Genomic DNA, 22,981 nt, shown 5'->3' on the forward strand with positions numbered 1-22,981 from the left:
CCTGGGAAAAAGGTATAAAAAGACTGTTATGGAAAAAGCAAATGAGCAGGGCATTGATACTGGCATTAGTGATGGAGCACTGGGGCTGCTGAGATAAGAGATGCAGGCAGGGGTGGCAATGCCCATAATCCTATAAACATTGCACAAAATAGCTGGGAGTGTAAGGGCAAGTGCTGGATTCTTTCCCTCTTTCAAGGCACATTAACTGAATTATCTCATGAACCATGAGCACCTTGGTATTCTTTGGAAGTTTCTCATATATTGGCAGGTCTGACTTGATCATTATTATTTATTTTGTTTACTAGTAACATTGTAACACATTGGGTATGTCTATGCTGCAATTAAACACCCACCGCAGGCCTGTGCCAGCTAACTTGGGCCTGCAGGGCTCAGGCGAAAGGGTGTGGACATATGGGCTCAGATTGGAGCCTGGGGTCCAGGACCCCCTGAGAGGGGAGGGTCCCAGAGCTTGGGCTCCAGGGAGACCCCAATGTCTACACCACAATTAAACAATCCCTGAGCCTGAGCCTCAGTCAGCTGGCACAGGGCAGCCGCGTAGACATAGTGATAGAGACCCTAGTCAGGGATTAAGATCCATTGTGCTTCTTTTGGGAGACTAAGCTCTGAGACTGACTTAAATGTGCCTTTAAAGGTCAATGTGTGGTGTTGTGCTGGTCCAGTCATTCTAGGAAACATCTTGCAGGCTGCTTGATTCCTGGAATGGCTTTTGTAACTGATACTGAAGACAGCCAGAAGCCTTCTGATCCAGCTGGCAAGAGGAACCTCTCTACAGAGCCTTGATGTCAGAAATGGAGATTCAAGTGGCAACTTCACTGCAGTGACTGGCTGTCATTGGGATAAAGAGCAACTTTCTCACTGACATCTGAGTTGTTGTAGACATATGTGGTCTGACTCGCAGAGGAAGTGGTGGTAGTGGTGGGAACCAGAGTCCAATACCAAATGGGTACATACAACAGGAGCCGTCTTCTGGGTTTTGTAGCTAGTTCTGGAAATAAAATAAGGGCTAACACAGCAGGGTAAGATAGGGTTATATTTGATATGCAGTGCCTGGAAACAAGAGGCAAGTCCCAATTTGTGTCCAGCTGCTTACGGATTACCACCCAACATGGTATTATCATTCTACCCTCAGGGAGCTCATCCTATGAAAAGAGTTATTGATGGCTGATCTCAACGTTTTTCAGGCCTGAGCTCATTGTTGAGGATCTACCCAAAGCTTTTCTGATTTCAAAGTAAAATATTTTTCATTTTTGATTTTTTCCCCCCTGTGACAGGCACAGAAGCAACTCATCAGCCAGTACCCCGTTGTAGGTCGGTATGGGGTGATGAGCCTTCTGTCTTTTCTGGGGCCTAGCCCTTCAGCCAGCTCACTTAAAAGTGCGGAGTCTGCTTCTGGGGTAGCCAAGTCCAGCTGTAACAGGTCAGGCCCCAGCTGGCTTCCCCTAGCTGTCCTCTTCCGAGTCCCTTTGCCTTAGCTGCCCCTGGGCTAGCAGCAAAGTCCTGCTAAATCAGAGACTCACCCTCTTTTTCTGCAGAGCTGCAGATCCCAGGGCTTCTCCCTGGTCCCTCAGTAGAACCCCAAAATTCCAAGGCAACTAAATTCTACCAAAACATCTTTCACCTCTCTCTGGGCTTGAGCCTCTCATCCTCTTGAGCTCAGTCAACTCTCATCCCAGTTCAGAAGATTCTCCCAGTCCCCCTTCCTGGAGCTGGGCTTGTGCTTCATATGTTTTTTTCTTAAACAGGAGCCGCCCAGCTCTGATTCTCAGAGCTTGGTTGTTAGGTAGCCAGCTGCCCACTCAGCTGGCCCCCTTTCCTAATTAATCCTAAAAGAGGATGGATGGTCAACTGACCAGCCTCCTCCTGCTACTGTCTACTAAGTGATGAGGAGGGAGGCAGCATTATACTGGTCCCCTTGTCCCAGCACGTCCCCGATTGGTTGAGTAAGAGGGGAGTCTTGCCCCATCTTCTCTGCAAGACTCTTGGTCTTGGGCCTTTAAAGATATAGTTACAAGGTTTTCTCCCAAGCCTCACTTAATCCTGTTACTGCTTTTCTCTGTCAGTAACTCCTAGGACTTCATATATATACTGCACCTTTCAAACTTTAAGAGGCAAGTCATGTGACAGGGTAGGCTCACCACTAGGCACCACTGCCCTTAAAGGAAGACTATCCTGTCACATTCCCTTTTGCTCAGAATCTAAATTCTGATATAAATCATCTTTTTAAAGCTTTCTATGCAGAGAACTGGGTAGCTATGGACAAATATTTTTAATATAAGTGATTTTATTGAATTGTAAGAAGTTATAATTCCAGTTACATACGGTGAATCAACCTGTTTTTTCATGCCGTGATGGGTCAACCATTCTAGTCCAATTAATTAACTGAATGTCATATTCCATCCTATTGAGCAAGGTCATTTAGTCATCCGCTCAGCTCAGAGCATCAGAGCTGGGATATATGTCATTTGAAGAGTAATTCTGCATCTTTTGTGGAGACAAAGGTTTTCAGATTGTCACAAGTGTTCATACCCAAGGTAAAACAAATCTGGCCTGGTCTACACTACGTGTTTATACCGATTTTAGCAGAGTTAAACCGATTTAATGCTGCACCTGTCCACACAATGAGGCCCTTTATATCAATATAAAGGGCTCTTTAAATCGGTTTCTGTAATCCTCCCCGACGAGAGGAGTAGTGCTGAAATCGGTATTACCATATCAATTAGGGTTAATGTGGCCGCAAATCGACGGTATTGGCCTCTGGGCGGTATCCCACAGTGCACCACTGTGACCACTCTGGACAGCAATCTGAACTCGGATGCACTGGCCAGGTAGACAGGAAAAGCCCCGCGAACTTTTGAATTTCATTTCCTGTTTGGCCAGTGTGGAGCTGTGATCAGCACAGGTGACCACGCAGAGCTCATCAGCACAGGTAACAATGCAGTCTCCTGAGAATCGAAAAAGAGCTCCAGCATGGACTGCATGGGAGGTACTGGATCTGATTGCTATATGGGGAGAGGAGTCTGTGCTAATAGAACTCCGTTCCAAAAGACGAAATGAAAAAACATTTGAAAAAATTTCCAAGGCTATGATGGAGAAAGGCCACACCAGGGACTCAGTGCAGTGCAGAGTGAAAGTTAAGGAGCTCAGACAAGCCTACCAGAAAACCAAAGAAGCAAACGGAAGGTCTGGGGCAGGGCCAAAAACATGCCGCTTCTACGCTGAGCTGCATGCAATTCTAGGGGTGTCCGCCACCACTACCCCACCCCTGTCCATGGATTCCAAGGCGGGGGTGGTAATTTCAGCCATGGCTGAGGATTCTGTGGACAGGGAAGATGAGGAGGAGGAAGAGGAGGACGAGCTTGCAGAGAGCACACAGCACTCCATTCTCCCCAACAGCCAGGAGCTTTTTCTCACCCAGCCCTCCCAAGCCAGTAGCTCAGACAATGAAGCCATGGAAGCGACCTCTGGTGAGTGTACCTTTGTAAATATAAAACATGGTTTAAAAGCAAGCGTTTTTTAATGATTGATTTGCCCTGAGGACTTGGGATGCATTCGCGGCCAGTACCGTTATTGGAAAAGTTTGTGAACATGTCTGGGGATGGAGTGGAAATCCTCCAGGGACATCTCCATGAAGCTCTCCTGGAGGTACTCCAAAAGCCTTTGCAGAAGGTTTCTGGGCAAGGCAGCCTTATTCCGTCCACCATGGTAGGACACTTGACCACGCCATGCATGTAGCAAGTAATCTGGTATCATTGCATGACAAAGCCTAGCTACATATGGTCCCGGTGATTGCTGGCATTCAAGCAACTTCCGTTCTTTATCTCGCTGTGTTATCCTCAGGAGAGTGATATCATTCATGGTAACCTGGTTGAAATTCAGGAATTTAATTAAGGGGACAGAGATGGCCATTCCTACCGGGCTGTTTGCCTGTTGCTTAAAAGAAATCCTTCCTTGCAGGTAGCCAAGCGGGGGGAGGAGAGGACGGAGAATGGCACTGAACTTTTTCGTGTTTGGCTAGCAGGGATCTTCCCTGCTACCAGCCATGCGGTGGGGCGGGGGGAAGGGGAGTGTTTAGTAGTGATCCTCCATGATACCAGCTACGTTGTGGGGGGAGGGGTAAAGCGATCATCCCAGAGAATTGGATGGGGGGGTGGTTTCTGCTGCTGCATGTTAACAGGAAAGAAGCAGCACTGAATGGGATTTGTTTGTTATTTGGGAAAGGAGGGCACTGTGTATATGAAGGCTGGAGAAGCCGAAAGACAATGGCTTACCATGGATGCATGCAAGCTGAATTCTGATGCCCGGACCTGCATCTGTGAGATCTCTAACACCAGAGCCGCAGGCACTCAATATTAAGATGCAAAATGCGACCTTGTAGTGAAATCACATGTGCTATCTAAGGTGAATAGTGTTGTTCACTGTGAAAGAGTATAACCGTTGTTCTGTAAAATGTATCTTTTAAAATATTTCTCTCCCTTTTTTACCTCCCTCATGCAGCTGCAAATTTTTCAAGCCTCCCTACTCCATCCCGAAGGCTATCTCAGATAAGGCGGAGTTAAAAAAAGACACGAGACGAAAAGTTCTCGGAAATCATGGAAGTAACCCGCAATGAAAGAGCTCATCTGAATGAGTGGAAGGACGTGGTATCAAATTACAGAAAAGACGCCTGTGAACGTGAGGACAGGAAGGACGCTCGAGATGAGAGGTGGCGCCAGGAAGATCAGAGATGTAGACAGGAAGATATGCGGTGGTGGGATGCAACACTGGGGCTGCTGCGTGATCAGACTGATATCCTCTGACGTCTGGTGGAGCTTCAGGAACAGCAGCAGGGTCAGAGTGCCGGTGCAGCCCCTGTGTAACCACCCTCACCACTCACCACGTTCCACATCTTCCTCACCCAGACGTGTAAGAACGCGTGGGGGAAGGCTTCGTGCACCCGCTCACTCCACCCCCGTGGACAGTCCAACCAAAAGGCTGTCATTATTTTGAAATATTTTTAGTGGCCTTTTCCTTCCCTCCTATCCTCCTCCCAAACCACACCCAGGATACCTTGTCAGTTCTCTCCCTCTTTTTATAATGACTTTTTAATAAAGAATACATGATTTTTAAACTATAGTGACTTTATTTCCTTAAGCAAGCTGTAATCGAAGGGGGAGGGTGGGTTGCTTACAGGGAATGAGTCAATCAAGGAGGGGGTTCATCAAGGGGAAACAAACACAACAGTCACACCGTACCCTGGCCCGTGATGAAACTCGTTTTCAAAGCTTCTCTGATGCGCACCCTTCCTGGTGTGCTCTTCCAATTGTCCTCGTGTCTGGCTGCGCATAATCAGCGGCCAGGTGATTTGCCTCAGCCTCCCACCCCACCATAAAGGTCTCCCCCTTACTCTCACACAGATTGTGGAGCACACAGCAAGCAGCAATAACAAAGGGGACATTGGTTTGGCTGAGGTCTGAGCGAGTCAGTAATGTGCGCCAGCGTGCCTTTAAATGGCCAAATGCACATTCTACCACAATTCTACACTTGCTCAGCCTGTAGTCGAACAGCTCCTGACTACTGTCCAGGCTGCCTGTGTATGGCTTCATGAGCCATGGCATCAAGGGGTAGGCTGGGTCCCCCAGGATAACTACAGGCATTTCAACATCCCCAACTGTTATTTTCTGGTCTGGGAAGTAATTCCCTTGCTGCAGCTGTTTAAACAGAGTAGTGTTCCTGAAGACGCGAGCGTCATGAACCCTTCCTGGCCATCCCACGTGGATGTTGGTGAAACGTCGCTTGTGATCCACCAGTGCTTGCAGCACCATGCAAAAGTAACCCTTGCGGTTTATGTACTGGGTGCCCTGGTGTTCCAGTGCCAAGATAGGAATATGGGTTCCATCTATCGCCCTCCCACAGTTAGGGAATCCTATTGCAGCAAAGCTATCCACTATGACCTGCACGTTTCCCAGAGTCACAACCTTTTGTAGCAGCAGCTTAATGATTGCTTTGGCTACTTGCATCACAGCAGCCCCCACAGTAGATTTTCCCACTCCAAATTGATTCCCGACTGTCTGGCGTTGCAAGCTTCCAGAGGACTATTGCACTCGCTTCTCAACTGTGAGGGCTGCTCTCATCTTGGTATTATGGCATTTCAGGGCAGGGGAAAGCAAGTCACAAAATTCCATGAAAGTGCCCTTACGCATGCGAAAGTTTCACAGCCACTGGGAATCATCCCAAACCTGCAAAACTATGCGGTCCCATCAGTCTGTGCTTGTTTCCCGGGCCCAAAATCGGTGTTCAATGGCTAGAACCTGCCCATTACCAGCAGGATCTCCAAAGCACAGGGGCCCGCGGTTTGAGAGAATTCTGTGTCCATGTTCTCATCACTCTCGTTGTTGCTCTGCCGTAGCCACCTCCTCCTCGCCTGGCTTTGCAGGTCCTGGTTCAGCATAGACTGCACGAGAATGTGCAAGGTGTTTACAATGTCCACGATTGCGGTCTTGATCTGAGCAGGGTCCATGCTTGCTGTGCTATGGCGTTTGCACAGTTCACCCAGGAAAAAAGGCGCGAAAGGGTTGTCTGCTGCTTTCACGGAGGGAGAGGTGAGACTGTACCCAGAACCACCTGCGACAATCTTTTTTCCTCATCAGGCACTGGGATCTCAACCCAGAATTCCAAGGGGCAGGGGAGACTGTGGGAACTATGGGATAGCTACAGGATATCTACCCACAGTGCAACGCTCCGGAAATCGACGCTAGCCTCGGTACATGGACGCACATTGCCAAATTAATGTGTTTAGTGTGGCCGCGTGCACTCGACTTTATACAATCTGTTTTACAAAACTGGTTTATGTAAAATTGGAATAATCCCGTAGTGTAGACATACCCTCATTTGCCATTCTCAGGAAATCATCTAACTTTCTGGCCTAATCTGAAAACACCTTATGGAAATTTTATAGCACAAATCCAACATACAGAGCAGTGGTTTTCAAACTTTTTTTGTGGGGACCTAGTTGAAGAAAATTGTGGATTCCCGCAATGCAATGGAGCTGGGGATGATGGGTTTGGGATGTGGGAGGGGGCTCTGTGCTGGGGCAGTGGGTTCGGGTGCGGGTGCAGGAGGGGGTCAGGGCTCTGGGCTTAGTATGCAGGCTCTGAGGTGGGGCTGGGGATCAGGGGTTTGGGGTGCAGGAGCGGGCTCCAGGTTTGGAGGGGCTCAGGGCTGGTGCAGGGGGTTGGGGCGCAGGCTTACCTTGGGCAGATCCCAGTCAGTGGCGCAGTGGAGGTGCTAAGGCAGGCTTCCTGCCTGTCCTGGCGCCGTGGACCGCGCTGCACGCTGGAAGCAGCCAGCAGCATATCTGGCTCCTAGGCAGAGGCACACAAGTGGCTCTGTGTGGCTCTCACCCACAAGCACCGCCCTCAGTGCCCATTGGCTGGGAACTGGCCAATGAGAGTGCGGAGCCAGTGCTCAGGGCAGGAGCAGCGTGCGGAGCCCCATGGTCCCCCTGGCTAGGAGCCAGACCTGCTGCTGGCTGCTTCCAGGGTGCAGCACGGTGTTAGCTGGGCAGCACCATCTACGGGACTTTTAATCCCCGTTAATCAAATCCATTATCCCCAGAGGGGAAGGATGGGCCTGTGGTTCAGGCATTGTACTGGGATTCAGGTATCTCGGTTTAGCTCTTAAGTCTATCACAGATGTACTGCCGGACCTTGGGTGCATTACTTAGGTTTTGTCTACATTAAGGATTTAGGGGTGAAATCCTGGCTCTGTTGGAGTCAATAAGGATTTTGCCATTGAGTTAAAGAGAGACAGGATTTCATTGTAGGTGAAGGCATTGATCTCCCAAATGGAGACAAATCCTTAATCTCTCTCTGCCTCAGCTCCATATCTGTAAAATGAGGATACTTGCTTCCACGCTGTGTCTACCTTGCCTGTTTAGATTGCACGTTCATCAGGGCAGGCACTATCTCTTATTCTGTGTTTTGTGCCTAGCATAAAGGAGCCCTGATTTTGGTTACAGTTGCAAGATGCTACTGTAATACAAATAAGAATGGACGAAATACTGGAAAACACGGATACTGTCAGCATACACAATAATTTAAGAGAACTGTATATTGTCTATGTACCATTCGTTTCTTCACAAATCTATAGTGTGTGCGTGCGTGCATGCGCACTGTACCAGTGCAAAACATGTGGGCCAAGAATGCCAAATGTCATTCACAGACTGTGGCTCTGTGCTAGAGTTTAAAGCTTCTGGAAAGAAATTTGCTTGAATTCCAAAGTTTGTCTTAGGAACAAAGTTCACAAAAACTATTTGGAAATATATAACTTTTCTATTATCCCTGTAAAGAAAGGGTATATTAAAAATCACTGGCCCACAGAGATGACCTTTCTGCATGGAATGTGGAATAATCTAATGAAAGGCTGTCTTCCATAGGGACAAGTTACCTACCACTTCTCCCAAGGAAACAAGATATCTGAGGTCAAGTGGATTTATGTGCTGGAATTTTTCAAGAATCAGAAAATAGATTATTTTATTCCTTTCCTCATAACAGCTGATTTTGAACTGAGATATCAAGTGTACTTTTAAATATGCTACAGATTTATATTTGTAAATGTCTTTCATGATAGATCTATGCAGTGTTGTTGTAGTCAGGTTGGTCCCAGGATATGAGAAAGACAAGTTGGGTGAGCCAATATATCTTATTGGACCAACTTCTGTTGCTGAGAGAGACAAGCTTTCAAGCTACAAGAGCTCTTCTGCAGCTCTGGGAAAGGTACTGAGTGTCACGGAAAAAGTAGTTAGCATATATTCTAAGGGACTATTTGAATATGTGCTAACTATTTATGCTAAACTAGCTGTTGGATCTTGTATTTAGCTTTGACACTCTTACTATCTTTCCCACATCTGAGGAGGAGCTCGGTGTAGCTTGAAAGCTTGTCTCTCTCACCAATAGAAGTTGGTCCAATAAGATATATTGTCTCATCCAACTTGTCTGTAATTTCATGATAGCTATTCATGTAATCTTCTTTCGCCACAGGTTGAATAAATAAAATCATAGATATAAAAAATACAAAATAAAACTTGGTGTTGGGCTTGCATGGATGGCATTCAAAAGGACCTGTGCTTCTTTGTTAAGCAGGATTGAATCACTCTAGCCTATGAGAACTTGTTTGTCTCCAGGTGTCTGTGTAGCAGCATTAAATCAGAGGGTTAGACTGGGCCTTGGGCACAGCCCAGGGTATGGGATGATGGAGAGCTTCACTGTCTTCAGTGCTGATTAATTCTATAGTCAGTTGCTTGACCACGCTTTAGTTTGTTATGAAATACACTCAAAAGACCAAATAGGCACCGTCAGTCAGGTTTATTAATACGGTACAGGACAAATGTTCTGTGCAACACCAGTCTGCGACGAGCAGTTCCATGCAGTTATGTTACCTTTACCTTATGCAGAATGTGTACTCCCCAAGTTACACATTTCAGCTGGTATTAGTTAAGATGATTTCTCAAGTTACACCTCTTCACACGTCAGGAAAATCCAACCCATCAGTTTCTTGCAGTTCCCTAATTTGTTGTTTTGTTCCTTCCTTATCTTTGTTTTGGATACTAGCATTCCAGGTGCTGGTCTGTGAAGGTACCTCCTTAGCTTGTACTAAGACGTGGAATGAATGTATCTTGATTTTGACATGTTTCCGATCTGCTGTTGCCCAATGCTTACTTCAGTAAATGCAAGGAGTGAACAGGATTATGGTATAGGCCAGTTTTGGCTGCATCACTGCTACAATATTTGTGCTTAATGTTACTGGTGCTTAATGCATACTAATAAATAATACATATGTATACACACACACACATATATGTAGAGGATAATGCATATTATTAATATGATACATACAGTATTTATATGCTAGCCAGCGTATAATACTCAACACAAGGGAACCCCATTCTGCCTGAATTCTCTGGCAACTCAAAGGGAACATCTTCCAGATGGGGTAGAGCTGCTGTTCCCTGTATGCCCTAACTCATTTTGGGGGCTGGAGGAAGGTGGGGCCTCTGTGGACTCTCAGGAGAGTAGAGAGGAAGCCATCTTTGTACTCCACTGAGCATAGGGACTGTCTGTGAAAGGGCTGGGCAGAATCTGGACCAGATGCTGCAGTCATCTCTCAGGCACAACTCCTTGAACTCAATAGGAGTTTTGCCTTGGAAGAACTACAGGAATGGGTCTCAGTGGTGGAAAAGGCCTATTAGGAGGAAAGACTAGATAATTGCAGGATTGTTCCCTACATGCACACATTTCATGGAAATTACATTAGTTTTAATTCAAAAATGAAGCTTCCAGACCACTTGTCTCCATGTATCATATGAATAATTAGAGCTATTGCTTTACCAGCCTGCCCTAAAGTGTCTATTATTCAGAATGGGGGTAGTGGCTATCCTATCTCATCTGCAGGAATGGTGATGAGGGAATAATTGTAATAGGAGAAAACAAAGGTACTTATTATTGCAGAGATGACCAGACATGCTGAGAATGAATTGAGCTCTGCTCATTCCTTCCCCACCTGGGCTCCCAGGCTGACTTGAGTTTTAATTTATTTTTGTTGGTTTGCATTTGTAATAAAGATCTGGATTAATTTCATGTGGATGGTGATCATTAAAGGACAGCTGCTCTTTTCCACTTCCCTTTAGCAGATAAATGTGTCTTTGTTATTATTTTTTTTTAAATTCATTCCTTTCCCCCCTTTGGTTTTATATTTGTCAGTTTTTCTAATTAAAAAAATCAAGTGAATAGATTTTATTTTTGAAAAGAAAAAAACCCCTCACCCCCGATACCCTCAGTCACTGCCATTTTACTGTTGAGATAGTTTGCTTTTAAGAAAACCTGGCATTTGAGCGTGTCCTTGGCTTTTGAGATGAGCCAAATGCATAATTTGCTCGCAGTCTCTGTGCACTACTTTTGAATTCTGCTGCTGGTTCATTTGCAAGAGAATAGAGGGGAGGATATATAGTGTCTATTTCTTTATTCCATTTGTGAAACAGAATGAAGGGGTGTTGGTTTGATTAACTATAGGCCACTGAAAGGACAGAGAAAAAAAGGCAAAATGTAAATGAACCCCTTCCCAAATAGTTTTTGCCACTAACAGTAGTGTATAATGGGCCATGACTCTGAAAACACAAAGGCTGCTAAAAATTGGTATAACTTAAAGCTAAATTTTCAACAGTGGACTCTGAAAATGTGCCCATTTGGGTGGACAGATCTCACATTTACCTGTGCCAATGGGCAGCTGTGTGCACAAATTAGGTACAGGTTTTTAGACAGGCAATCATTTACCTGTCTGACACATAGAATTTCACTAGCTTACTCGTTAAATGGTGAGGTACATGTATGCAAAGGAGCAAGTGCTCAATTTTGCAGACACACTTTTGAAAGCTGAGATGCTGAGACTTATCCTAGCCATATATCTCTAAGGTTAAAATCTCCTTCCTTTACTTATCTTAACCACAAGGCCCTGCAGCTGTGAGGCCCTGGTATAAATAGCTGGCCTAGCAGTTTATTAGTAGCACAATCCATTACTTCCTGAATGGTTTGAGTTAGGGAAGGTATTGAGAACGATCCCCCAGGATGAAAGGCAGGGATGAGGAGCACAGCTGGGACATCCGTCTCAGCCTCTGGAATGGGGGAGAAACATCACACCTCACTCTGCTGTAACCCGTGGCTGTCAGGACGGTCACCATAAAATAAGGCTGTTGTGATGGAGAGTAATGAAGAAGGGAAAATGGGGGAGATCCTCAGGGTTCTAGGTGGGACGTTCAGTATCCTGAGAAAAGAAAATTAAACAATCTGGTTTAAACTGTCCCAATCGAGGAAATCAAGAGTTAAGTATTGTTGAGTTCTTTGAATAGTAGGTGGTTTTCAGATGTCATATACAGTTCCCTGAAATGCAGACAGAGCAAGTGAGTTTCAGCTTTAACTTGGGTTTCTTAGATGATGTTGGCTTAACTCTCAGGAGTAAATGTTCAAAACTGGTCATACATCTTTCACTGAATTCAGCGGGAGCCATGCAGCATCTACTTGCAGGTGGAGAAATTATTCTTCCCTTTCCCCTCCACAAAGTCAACAGCATGTTCTGTGTCCTTTGTTAAAATGGAGAGCCTGACCCTGCTTCCACTGAAGTTAATGGCAAAAATGCTATTGACTTCTGTGGGTGTAGCTCAAACGTTGGGTAACTGTTATATAGTATTAACAACAATGTAGTGAAATATCATGGAGTCTGCAGAATGGATGTTAAAATCCATCTCGGACATCAGAGATGGCTGCCTTTCATTGCTGGGTGAAGGTGAGCATTTTAGAATCTTTAGGATGATGGGTAAGGATATATTACTGTTTATAATCACAATCCTAATAAACATGGCTCCTTTTATATGTGAATATCAAAGCACCTTACACCCCAGTTTTACAGATCTGGAACTGTTGAGCGGGGGCCTGATTTCCACAGGTGCTGCCCATCACAGCTCTAATGGAAATCATTGGCCCGTAAAGTTCTAGAGAAGGACACCCTAGAACAGAAACACTCAAATTAGAGGCCGCTTTTGAACGTGTCTCTAGATTTACACAGGAAGAAGAGGGCAGAGTGGAGACTAATACCTAGGTCTTCTGGCTGTCACCTCTGTGTAGAAAGCCTATATGAGGCTGTCATGGTATAATTCCCCACTCTGAACCTTAGCGTCCAAAAGATGGGGTACCAGCATGAATTCCTCTAAGCTCAATTACCAGCTTAGTACTTGTAGCGCTGCCACCAACCAGGAATTCCAGTGCCTGGTACACTCTGGTCCCCACAAAACCTTGCCAGGGGACCCCCAAGACCCAGACCGTCTGGATCTTAACACAAGGAAAGTAAACACTTTCCCTCACCATTGCCTCTCCCAGGCTTCCCCTCCCTGGGTTACCCTGGAAAATCACTGTGATTCAAACTCCTTGAATCTTAAAACAGAGAGGAAAATTCACCTTCCCCCTCCTTCTCTCTCCCCTCCCAGACTCTCCCTGAGAGAGAAAGTAATCCTAACATAGAGAGAAATTAACCTCTCTCTCCCCCTTCCCTCCTTTCTCCCCACCAATTCCCTGGTGAATCCAGACCCAGTCCCCTGGGGTCTCACCAGAATAAAAAAACAATCAGGTTCTTAAACAAGAAAAGCTTTTAATTAAAGAAGGAAAAAACAGTAAAAATTATCTTTGTAAATTTAAGATGGAATATGTTACAGGGTCTTTCAGCTATAGACACTGGAATACCCTCCCAGCCTAAGTATACAAGTACAAATTAAAATCCATTCAGCAAAATACCAATTTGAACTCCTTCCAGCCAAATACACATTTGCAAATAAAGAAAACAAACATAAGCCTAACTCGCTTTATCTACGTAATACTCACTATTCTGAACTTATAAGAGCCTGTATTGGAGAGATTGGAGAGAAACCTGGTTGCACATCTGGCCCCTCTGAGCCCCCAGAGTGAACAACAACCAAAATCTAACAGCACACACAAAAACTTCCCTCCCTCAAGATTTGAAAGTATCCTGTCCCCTGATTGGTCCTCTGGTCAGATGACAGCCTGGCTTACTAATCTTATTAACCCTTTACAGGCAAAAGAGATATGAAGTCCTTCTGTTCCATTAACTCTTAACTATCCGTTTATGACAGAGGCCTATCTGAGGCAGAGGTGGTGCACAGAGGCCTGGGAGAACCCTAACAGTTTATGAAGTACCAATTTTTCATCTGGTCAGCCTTAGCTCATGAACACAGTGGAGATGTGGTGAATATTCTATTTGTACGTGATGCACACACAAACAGTACTATTTATATATCGGGTGTTTGTGTGAGCAATTAAAAGAAACACAGAATCCCCAATAGCTAAAACAGACAGGTACTAGTTGCTAAGATTTGCAAGAGTCATGCATTTTAGCATTAAGGTCCTATTGACGCAACACTAAAATAAATGTTTCATGGAGTTTAAGGCCATTATTAAATATTACTGGCTAAAGCCATGGTCCTGCAATGAGTCCTGGACTTGTGTGAGGCCTATAGTTATGCTAGTGCTCATTGCAGGATCAGGTTTTGCATTTCTAAAATTATTATTCACATTCTTATTTATGATTCAATTAACACTGGTAGCCATCTTTTAATATTAGGCTAAACAGCAGCAATAACTGTTAATGTTTTTATTAAACACTTGTATAAATTAATTCTGTCCAAAGCCAATTAAAAAAAATATTAGTTACATTTAACCCCACCCACCCTTCTGTCTCTAAGTTACAGACTGGAACAAATGGTTACAGACCCTTACAAATACAGTGGACATGCAGGCTTGACATTTGTTTTAGTGGCACCATCAGGAGCTTGAGGAATATTATACACGGTATATCTAATATATATAAATCCTGGTTTGCTAGTGGCTTTCTTCCAGTTATTACCCAGCCACTGCAGCCAAAGTAGGGCAGTGGCTCTCTTAGTTCACACTTTTTTTTTTTAAACTGGGCTGTGAACCTAGAATGTGTTAGATCAATGCAGACACCATGAAAAATAACCAGGACATGCCTTAGTGGCTTTTGATGTAGCTGTGGCTCTCTCTGAAACTAACAGATGCAAAAGCTAACTGCCAGATCTCTAGCATGTGTGCCAACGCTAACAAACCTGCCAGATGCCTGGCAGCTGCTCTTGCCCCAACTCCAGTGGCTCTCTTATATATAAAATGACTTGGGAACAAAAACGTGTTTCTTTGAGCTATCTCATGAAAAATTCTTCCCATAAATAGAGAAATAAATCATTTAGTAAGGTGAATAACCTATTGATTTCAGGGGAGGAGGAAGGAGGAAGACTTCTGAAACTTTGCTGATATTGATATATTTGTCAAACATTAAAGATTCATTTTGGGGGGTATTATCATCAGCGACAGGAATTAGTTTAATATTCACCATGTAAAAGGTCATTCTGTCCCCACACAGCAAGAGTTGTTATCAATAAGTCAGGATTTACAACTGAGCAGATTGGGGCTCTTTTGCCTATTTGGATTTTTTTATAAACAAAACTTTTGCTGTTGCAGTCTGAAATGCTGAAAGGAAATCAATGTTTTTCCACCTAATGTGGTTTTATCTGAGCAGTATAAACAGTTCAGACAGGATATTGGTGCTAAATTTATTAATGTCTTCTGCAGTCTTGACATTCTGGGAAAAGTTAACCGATACAGCCTGGAAAAGGCTCCAAAATGTTGCTCCATTTTTTTCCCTTTACTTCCTGTTTAGGCTCCAGTTAGACATTTGACAGCTTTAACAGCTGAATTGGAATGGAACCCACCATCCAATTAAAAACAACTGAGGCAAACGTAAACCTAAGGAATCCTGATGTTTGGAGATTAGAGTAAAAATGCATCCTGTAGCATGTCAGTCAGCATGATGATGATGACAACACAGTAACAACTTCATGTGCAACTTCTTCTGAACACTTTTGAGGAAATATTTCTTCTCTGTCTTCAAAGAGTGATGAAAGTGGACTTGTTTCTGCATTTGGTCAATAAACTAGTTTCACCTCAAGGTACTTTAAGGTCAGACTTGGCTTAGTTCATGAGTGAAACGATTTGCTGGTCTCAAAACTATGTCCCAAGTGGGCATCTCTGCACATTCCAAACCCACCATGTAGTATCTGTCAGAGTTTGACTTGTTTAGCATACTATGCCCAGGAGAGGCTCAGGACCGGTCAATAGAAGGGGTTTTGCAGCTCATGCCAGAGGTGTATTGGGGAAGATAGCACAGAACCTGCCCACGCTGTCCTGAAGCCCATGATATCAGTCACTTCTTTTCATCACCTCTAACATTCTCTCTGTCTCTCTCTCTGACGAGAAGCGTCAGCCCCTTTTGCAGCATGAAATGTATTACAATCTAAATGTGCTCTTTATTTACAAAATCACTGCAAGGATGTACAGAATAGATGCAGATGGTGTTTTCCAAAGCCTCAGTCCTACAAGGTCCCTGAACAGAGTCACAAGCACTCTGTGAAGATGCCAGGCTCTGCTCACAAAGATCCAAGTGCAGGATTGGCGTCTTACATTGGAAGTTAAGGAAAGTTCTAAAGTCAGGGATGCAAATGATCACATCCAGTATTATTATTCATTATAGTGCTATATAGGTTTTGTGTAAATGGGAGTAACTCCACTGACTTCAAAACAATTACAATGGTGTGACACCAGCATCAGAGGACAATGAGGCACAGTTTTCACTTCTTGTCACTTGCAGCTTTAGGCTGGCACTATTCCATTTATTCTACTACAAACTTTTCAAAGCTCCTTGGCTTTTTGCCAAATTTGCATTTAGCCAGACTGAAAATTGCAAACTATACCAGCTCATCTTGCACTTCTGATGATATCTCTGTTTACTTTAGGGAGCATTAATGGGGGTGTTTCAAATTAGAGTGAAAACTCCCAATGAACCTAGCAGTATTACTCAAGTTAGGGTAACTAGCATATTTTTTTTCTCTGACACTATTGGAATCAGCATGAAGGGGAGACTCTAGCTGTTCTGTGCAGGAGATATTCTACGTATTAAAACCAAGTTTTCATAACTCAGTGCATGCGCTTTAACCTAAGTTACCAAACACACTAAAAATGAAAGAGCCCATTCAGGGCTGTGTCCCTGCAAAGTTATGGCAATGTATGTTTCCCAGGACCTTGTTTACTGGTGAATTCCGTCTTCCCAGACTTGTGTGAGTTTCAAGGACATGACATTCTGAAACGGGATGAAAAGAATCACTTGTTTGCCCAACCTGTTAAGGACTGTTTAGCGGGATCAGTTTGAGGGTTTTTTGCATGTTGAGTGAAGTGTCTGTACTGCTCGTTGCTTACCCCTAAAGTTCAACATTTGGGGCTTAACTCAAAAATATTTTGGGTAAATGCTGCCCTGATTTATACCCTTTGCACCTCATTAACTTCAGTGAGATTAGCACATGGTGCAAATTAGAGCAAGATTTGACCTAACTCCTTGTGCTTGCCACCACTTTATTATATTAATTATTTTAACATGGAAACCAGCATTCTGTTCACCTACTTCTGCAATCTACTTCCTCGGTTCACTGCTTTTTTTAAGTACCTGCAGTAAGTCTTAAAATTAGAGGGACCTGCTTAGATAAAATACAAACCAACCCCAAATTCACCCGGAATTCTTAATTTAACCTTTTTTTGAGGTTCAGAAGAGTTTGCTCAACTTTTCTCTCTCATTATCATTAATTGTCTATAGCCACTGCCCTTCCTGGGTAGGGTGACCAGATGTCCCGATTTTATAGGGACAGTCCCAATATTTGGGGCTTTTTCTTATATAGGCTCCTATTACCTCACACCCCCTGTCTGGATTTTTCACACTTGCTGTCTGGTCACCCTATTCCTAGGTCTGGCCAGAAGTGGATATATGATGAGAAAGGCAGGCGACCTGGTATTTCTGCTGATTTGGAATCAGGAAGCATTGGAAATCTCACAAGAGAGCCTGTTCTTTATAATCTTGAAGATCTTCACATACAAAAGCGTGTCTCATTTGTTTTCTGTGCCAGCCAACCCCACCCCCACCCTCAGCCATTTGTTTGTCACTGCTTTAAAAAGTTAGTCTTTGGAATGATGGTCTCTTTCTTAGCAAATACGATTGTTTTGGATACCACCAGAACTCTTATTACTTATTTAGGGCTTGATCCTGCTCCCATAAAGGTAAATGACAAATTTCCCATTGACTTCAATGAGCCAGGCTCAGGCCCTTATTTGCTAATGGTAATTTATTACCCACAGCGGGCAGAGTCCAGAGGCCCTTACACTAAACCGTGCAAATGGAGTTAATAGCAAGTCAGGTGCTCCAAGGAGGGGCCATTAAAACACCTGCTCCAGGAAGAATAAGGCAGAGACTACCTGGGAGAACACTGTTCTCTCTACCAAGGCTGGGTAAGAAAGCCTGACTTGAGGATGTTTCTGTGTTATACTGAGGTGATTGTTAACTGTTTTCCCATGATCAAGAGGGTCTAATTGGCTGTCCCTGTGTGTTGCATGCTGAACTGCTTCACTAGTGCCGACCAGCTAGGAATATCCCTGGGATTCTATGACACCCTGTGCAAAATGGAGGCAAAAATCAGGCAGCTTTCTACACTGTGTACCTCTAGAGGTCTTGGGAGATTGGATGGGAGGAAGTTGGGGTGAGGGGACTGGAACATGGGAAAGGGTTTTGTTTTTGAGAGAAGCCCCTACCAGAACCTACTTCTGAAGGATCCCAAATCATGTTGAAGTTCAGATCTGCTTCCAAACTTCTCAGGTGACTGATGTCTTTATAACAGGTCTAATCACAACCCTGGATCTGAGCATCCCTGAGCTTGGGAGGTGCTTGGATCTCAAATTAATTTTGCAGTGTGACCTCATCTCTATTTTTGTGGGATGTATTTGGGTCTGGTTTGCCAGCATCCCTTTTCCCTCTGTGTTCGGAAGAAGGTCTAGGAGTGTGTGGTCCTGTACAGGTCCATAGTCCATCAGTACAGAGTGCCTGCTCTAACAGTCTCTATAGCTCAGAGAATAAGAAAGGCAACCCTATTCTGACCCTGAAATCACTGATCACAGATATACTCATCCTGTTCAGCTTCTGAACAGTAATATTCCACACTGGCTTTTTTTTAATTTAAGAAAATAAATCAAAGGCTTTTCCTGCAATGTGTCATTTCTTGGTTAGCACCTAAATGTATATGGAGCTTATTGTTCATCTGACCTGCTGTATTCAAATCCTTTGGAGCTACAAACTGGGCCAGAGTTAAGCTTTCTGGCTTCTTTTTCTGGCTGAGAGGACTGTTCTGTGATAGACACATTTGCTGTCCCAGCATGAAGCTGGGAAATGACAATGGAAAAGGAAGATTGGCTCAGAGAAGGTTCAGTTCAAGTTTGGGGCAAAGGGCTTCTTTTTGCGGTGTGGGAGGTTCCTCAGTTATCTGAACTGATGATTCATTCATCCTTAGCCTTATGGAAGAGTCCTGCAGAAGCTAATAGGAATTAAACCAATTGGGTTCTGTAGACATTGTTCTAACCTACCTATAGACATTGATAGACAGGGGCGGCTCCAGGCACCAGCGCAGCAAGCATGTGCCTGGTGTGGCAAGCCGGGAGGGGCGGGAGGTGGTGGTGTGCCGGTTGTCGTGAGGGTGGCAGCCAGGGAGCCTTCGGCAGTGTTTCTGTGGGAGGTCCTGCAGCCTTGGCGTCAATTCGGCGGTGGGTACGCCAAAGGCCCGGGACCAGCAGATCACCCGCAGAACCGCTGCTGAGTCCGCGGGACCGGCGGACCTCCTGCAGAAACCCCACAGAAGGCTCCCTGACTGCCGTGCTTGGGGCAGCAAGAAACATAGAGCTGCTCCTGTTGAGAGAGAGTGATATCCTTCTACAGGCTTTTTTAATCATAAAAGTCCCACATCTGCACACAACTCCCTGCAAGTATTGTAGGCCTGTGGCTTGTAGCACTTGCCCACAATACCCAGCATAGCTCCCTGTACCTGCTAGGCTGGTGCAGGTGTGTATTCTCTATGGTACATAATGTCGTTGGACCCTGTTCATACTCTGGGAGTGCTCTATCCTGCCTGAGGATCCATGCATGCGTGATAAGGGGCAGGAGCCATACCCTGGTGTGTTATCACACTTGCAAATAGGGGCTGTCCCTTCCCTTATTTTAAGATGTATTAAAACTGATAATAAATAGCGTTTTAAACAAAATTGAAGCTTATGATACTTGCATGGAATACTTCAGGGCAGTAGAAACATAAACCTGAGAGAAAAATACATTACATGTTAAGGGGGATGGTGTTTCCCATAAATGTCCATTAAAATAAACATTGCCCCTTGTTTTTCATGTGGTTTCTCCCTTATTTCCACCCAACAAAGGGGGTCGTTCTACTTGCTGGAGCTATGGCAGAGGATCAGCAACTCCCACCAAACTCCCTGCCAAACTGACTCCTGACTGTGAAGGTGCTGGGGGTAGTCTGATGAGCTGCCTTGGAGTGGGGCGGAGAGGGTGCCCAGGATTATAAGGAGTTTGGATTTATTCTCTTCATGACTTATTCTCTCACTTTGTTACTCTTCTCTTCTCACCCATGTCTAGACACACTAACATTTTTTTTCCCTACCGTATTTCCCTCCGGGATCGGGAGATGAGACTGATCCAGGACTGGAGAGGTAAAAGGCCTCCTGGGATCTCCACGGTGCCCGGTCTGTTCCCCTATTCTCTTGCCTCCATCTAATACCCTCTTAGCAGGAGAAAAGCCTGAGCATTATGTGCATGGCCCCCTGCAGGAACAGAAGTCAGTAGCCGCTCAGCAGGCCTTTATCCTGCATCATCCCAAATCCAGCAGGATAGAAGGCCTCTTAGTGCACTCCCTCCTCCTGGTGGGAGGAATTGCTGTTGGATCAGGGCTGCTGCTCAGTGCCGCCTGGAAAACTAAATTGAATGGAATGTGGCAGAGTGAATGTCAAGGTCACTCAGCAGTACAAACCCCTTTGAAGACTTGAAAAGGGAAGAAAACCCTTTCTGGGTCCAGCACTCCCCTGAAGCATTCAGATTCAAGTGACATATCCTGCCCCCTCCTCTGCCGGTGTGGAGATCCCCATGAGTAGGGCTCCGTCTTTGTCATGGAGGTCGCAGAAGCAGGGCTAGCTCCAGGCACAAGTGAAGGAATCAGGTGTCTGGGGCAGGCAATAGAAAGGGGTGGCAGTCCGTCCATTGCTGGGGCAGCATGTCCGGGTCTGTGGTGGTAATTCGGTGGTGGGTCCTTCAGTCCCTCGCTTCCTCTATGCCGGCACTTCGGCGGCAGCTTAATCGGTCCGTTTCAGTCTTCCGCAGCACTTTGGTGGCAGCTCAGTTACTCTGCTTCAGTCTTTGGCTGCAATTCGGCAGTGGGTCCTTCACTCCCTCTCCTCCCTCTTTGGTGGCAGCTCAATCGGGTTTCTTTTTTTTTTTTTCTTCTCCTCTTGGGGAGGCAAAAAAGCTGGAGCCGGCCCTGCATGGAAGTCACAGATTCCATGACTAACTGTGACCTCTGTGATTTCTGCAGTGGCCAGTGTGACTGCCCCAGGGGCCAGCTGCTCAGGTAGCCCTGGGGCTAGTCACACTGGCTGCTCCTGGAGCTTCTCTGCAGCCAGTCGCTTAGGCAGCCCCGCAGCCAACCGCACTAACTGCTGCTGGAACGGCCTCAGCACTGGGGCCAGCACTGGCAGCTGCTCTGGTGGCCCCAGGCAGCTGGCCCCAGGGACCACCTGAGCCGCAGTCCTGGGGCCCCCAGAGCAGCAGGTGGCCCCAGGGCTCCCCCCCAGCCACCGGTGCAGTGGTCCTCCTCCCAGCAGTGCCCCCCTCCCCCCAAGATTCAATCGGGGGTATTTATGGTACAGCATGTCATGGACAGGTCATGGGCCATGATTTTTTTGTTTCTTGCCCATGACCTGTCCATGACTTTTACTAAAAATACCCGCAAATAAATCATAGCCTTACCCATGAGCAGTGGATGCAGAGGAAAGGGCAGGATTTGGAAAGGCTCCTGCATGGCACAGAGCTCTGTGGGGGTTACACTCTGTGCTCCCTCATGCAAGAGAAGAGTGGGAGAAATGGTGGTAGGAGGGAGAGGGGGAGGTAGACTAGCATCTGCCCCTCTGTACATCCTCCAGTCTTGTGGGTGGTATTAGATGCTTTCCTGCCACTGAACTATGGAGCTACTGCACTACCTGAGGGGTGGGAGATTCCTCCCCTCACCCTGCTCAAAGTCCCCCAGTCACTTGGGGGGCTGTGCCTTAGGTGAAGGATTTTAGCCTAAGCGAGTAAGGCCAGCACAGAGGAGAGAACTATGGAAGGCATCATGTTATAGGAGGCGCAGTGCCTTGCCCAGCTCCCTGATGTGCACCCATGCTTCCCCATTATTTCAGCTAGTGTGGCCTACTTCCCCTGAACTGCTTGTTCCACGCTGTAGGCCAGTGCAGAGATGCTGGGGAGAGATGGATGTCCTTACTTCCTCCCTGTGTCTGCTGAGGCAACTTTCACCCATAAGGGCTCTAAGCAATCTGTGTGCTTCCCTGGTCCTTGCCCAGGGCATACACTGCTTCTGCCACTCACCCCCCCTCCCCCCACAGAAGGGCCAAGGGCACTTTATTCCACTGGATGGGAGACGTTCTGCCCTAACATAGACAGAGGAAGCTGCGTGCATGTGGTGGAGGACAAAATCTGGCCAAGAAGTGTATCTTGTTTTCTTTTGTACTTCTCTTTCTTAAGAAGCCCTTCCACACATTCACAGAGTAATGGGGGGGGGGGAGGAAAAGAGGGGGAAGCCTGACTGATTCACAGTTCTTCTTATACATGTCCATTCATCCCCAGTGACCTCAATATGAGCCTTCAAAGGGCTTAAATGTTGAGCTTTATTGTAGCATTTCAATCTGCAAGGGAACAAAAGACCAGTTCCCTCTCCAGGGGCAGTGAGTGGAGAAGATTTCTGTTTGTGAATAGGCTTTGGGAGAGGATGGGTTCTGCTGTATGCATGTGTGCGAGGGGGAAGCCCCTTATGGTGATCCGGTCTCCCCTGGGGAAGCACAGCTCTTGCCCAGATTGTCTGTCTCTCTCAACACAATGCAAAATTTCCTTCACCATCAAGGACCTGTTCCCAGGAGGAAGCTATTTAACAGCAAATTGGCCTGGTAATTTTTAGTGATGATCTTGTGTTAATTACATGTTGCAATATTAGTAAATCCCCTCTGAAGGCCAGCTGTTGTGTTGGCATTAACTCCTTGTTGCAAAATCAACTGTTTGTTTACTAAATCCCAAGGCAATTTTTTTTAAATGTTTTCTTTTATTGTTTTTATTTCAGTCCAGTGCAGCCAGGTGAGACGCACACCCCCTGTTGCATATTGTTGTCTACCCACTGAGCAGAGACTACATTTAACAGAGGCTGGGTTCTCCTGGCTAA

At 45.6% G+C, this 22,981-nt stretch overlaps 1 protein-coding gene across 1 annotated transcript; it reads left to right on the forward strand.

Annotated features, from left to right (window-relative positions):
- Window positions 1-2,718: 2,718 nt before the first annotated feature.
- Window positions 2,719-4,836, forward strand: LOC127050235 (myb/SANT-like DNA-binding domain-containing protein 2). The gene is made up of 2 exons (XM_050951962.1): window positions 2,719-3,485; window positions 4,516-4,836. The coding sequence occupies exons 1-2, from the start codon at window positions 2,954-2,956 to the stop codon at window positions 4,575-4,577; spliced, it is 594 nt and encodes a 197-aa protein (XP_050807919.1). The 5' UTR covers window positions 2,719-2,953; the 3' UTR covers window positions 4,578-4,836.
- The last annotated feature ends 18,145 nt before the right edge of the window (window positions 4,837-22,981 follow it).

This window comes from Gopherus flavomarginatus, chromosome 4 (genome assembly GCF_025201925.1).
Source record: "Gopherus flavomarginatus isolate rGopFla2 chromosome 4, rGopFla2.mat.asm, whole genome shotgun sequence".
Taxonomy (NCBI): domain Eukaryota; kingdom Metazoa; phylum Chordata; order Testudines; family Testudinidae; genus Gopherus; species Gopherus flavomarginatus.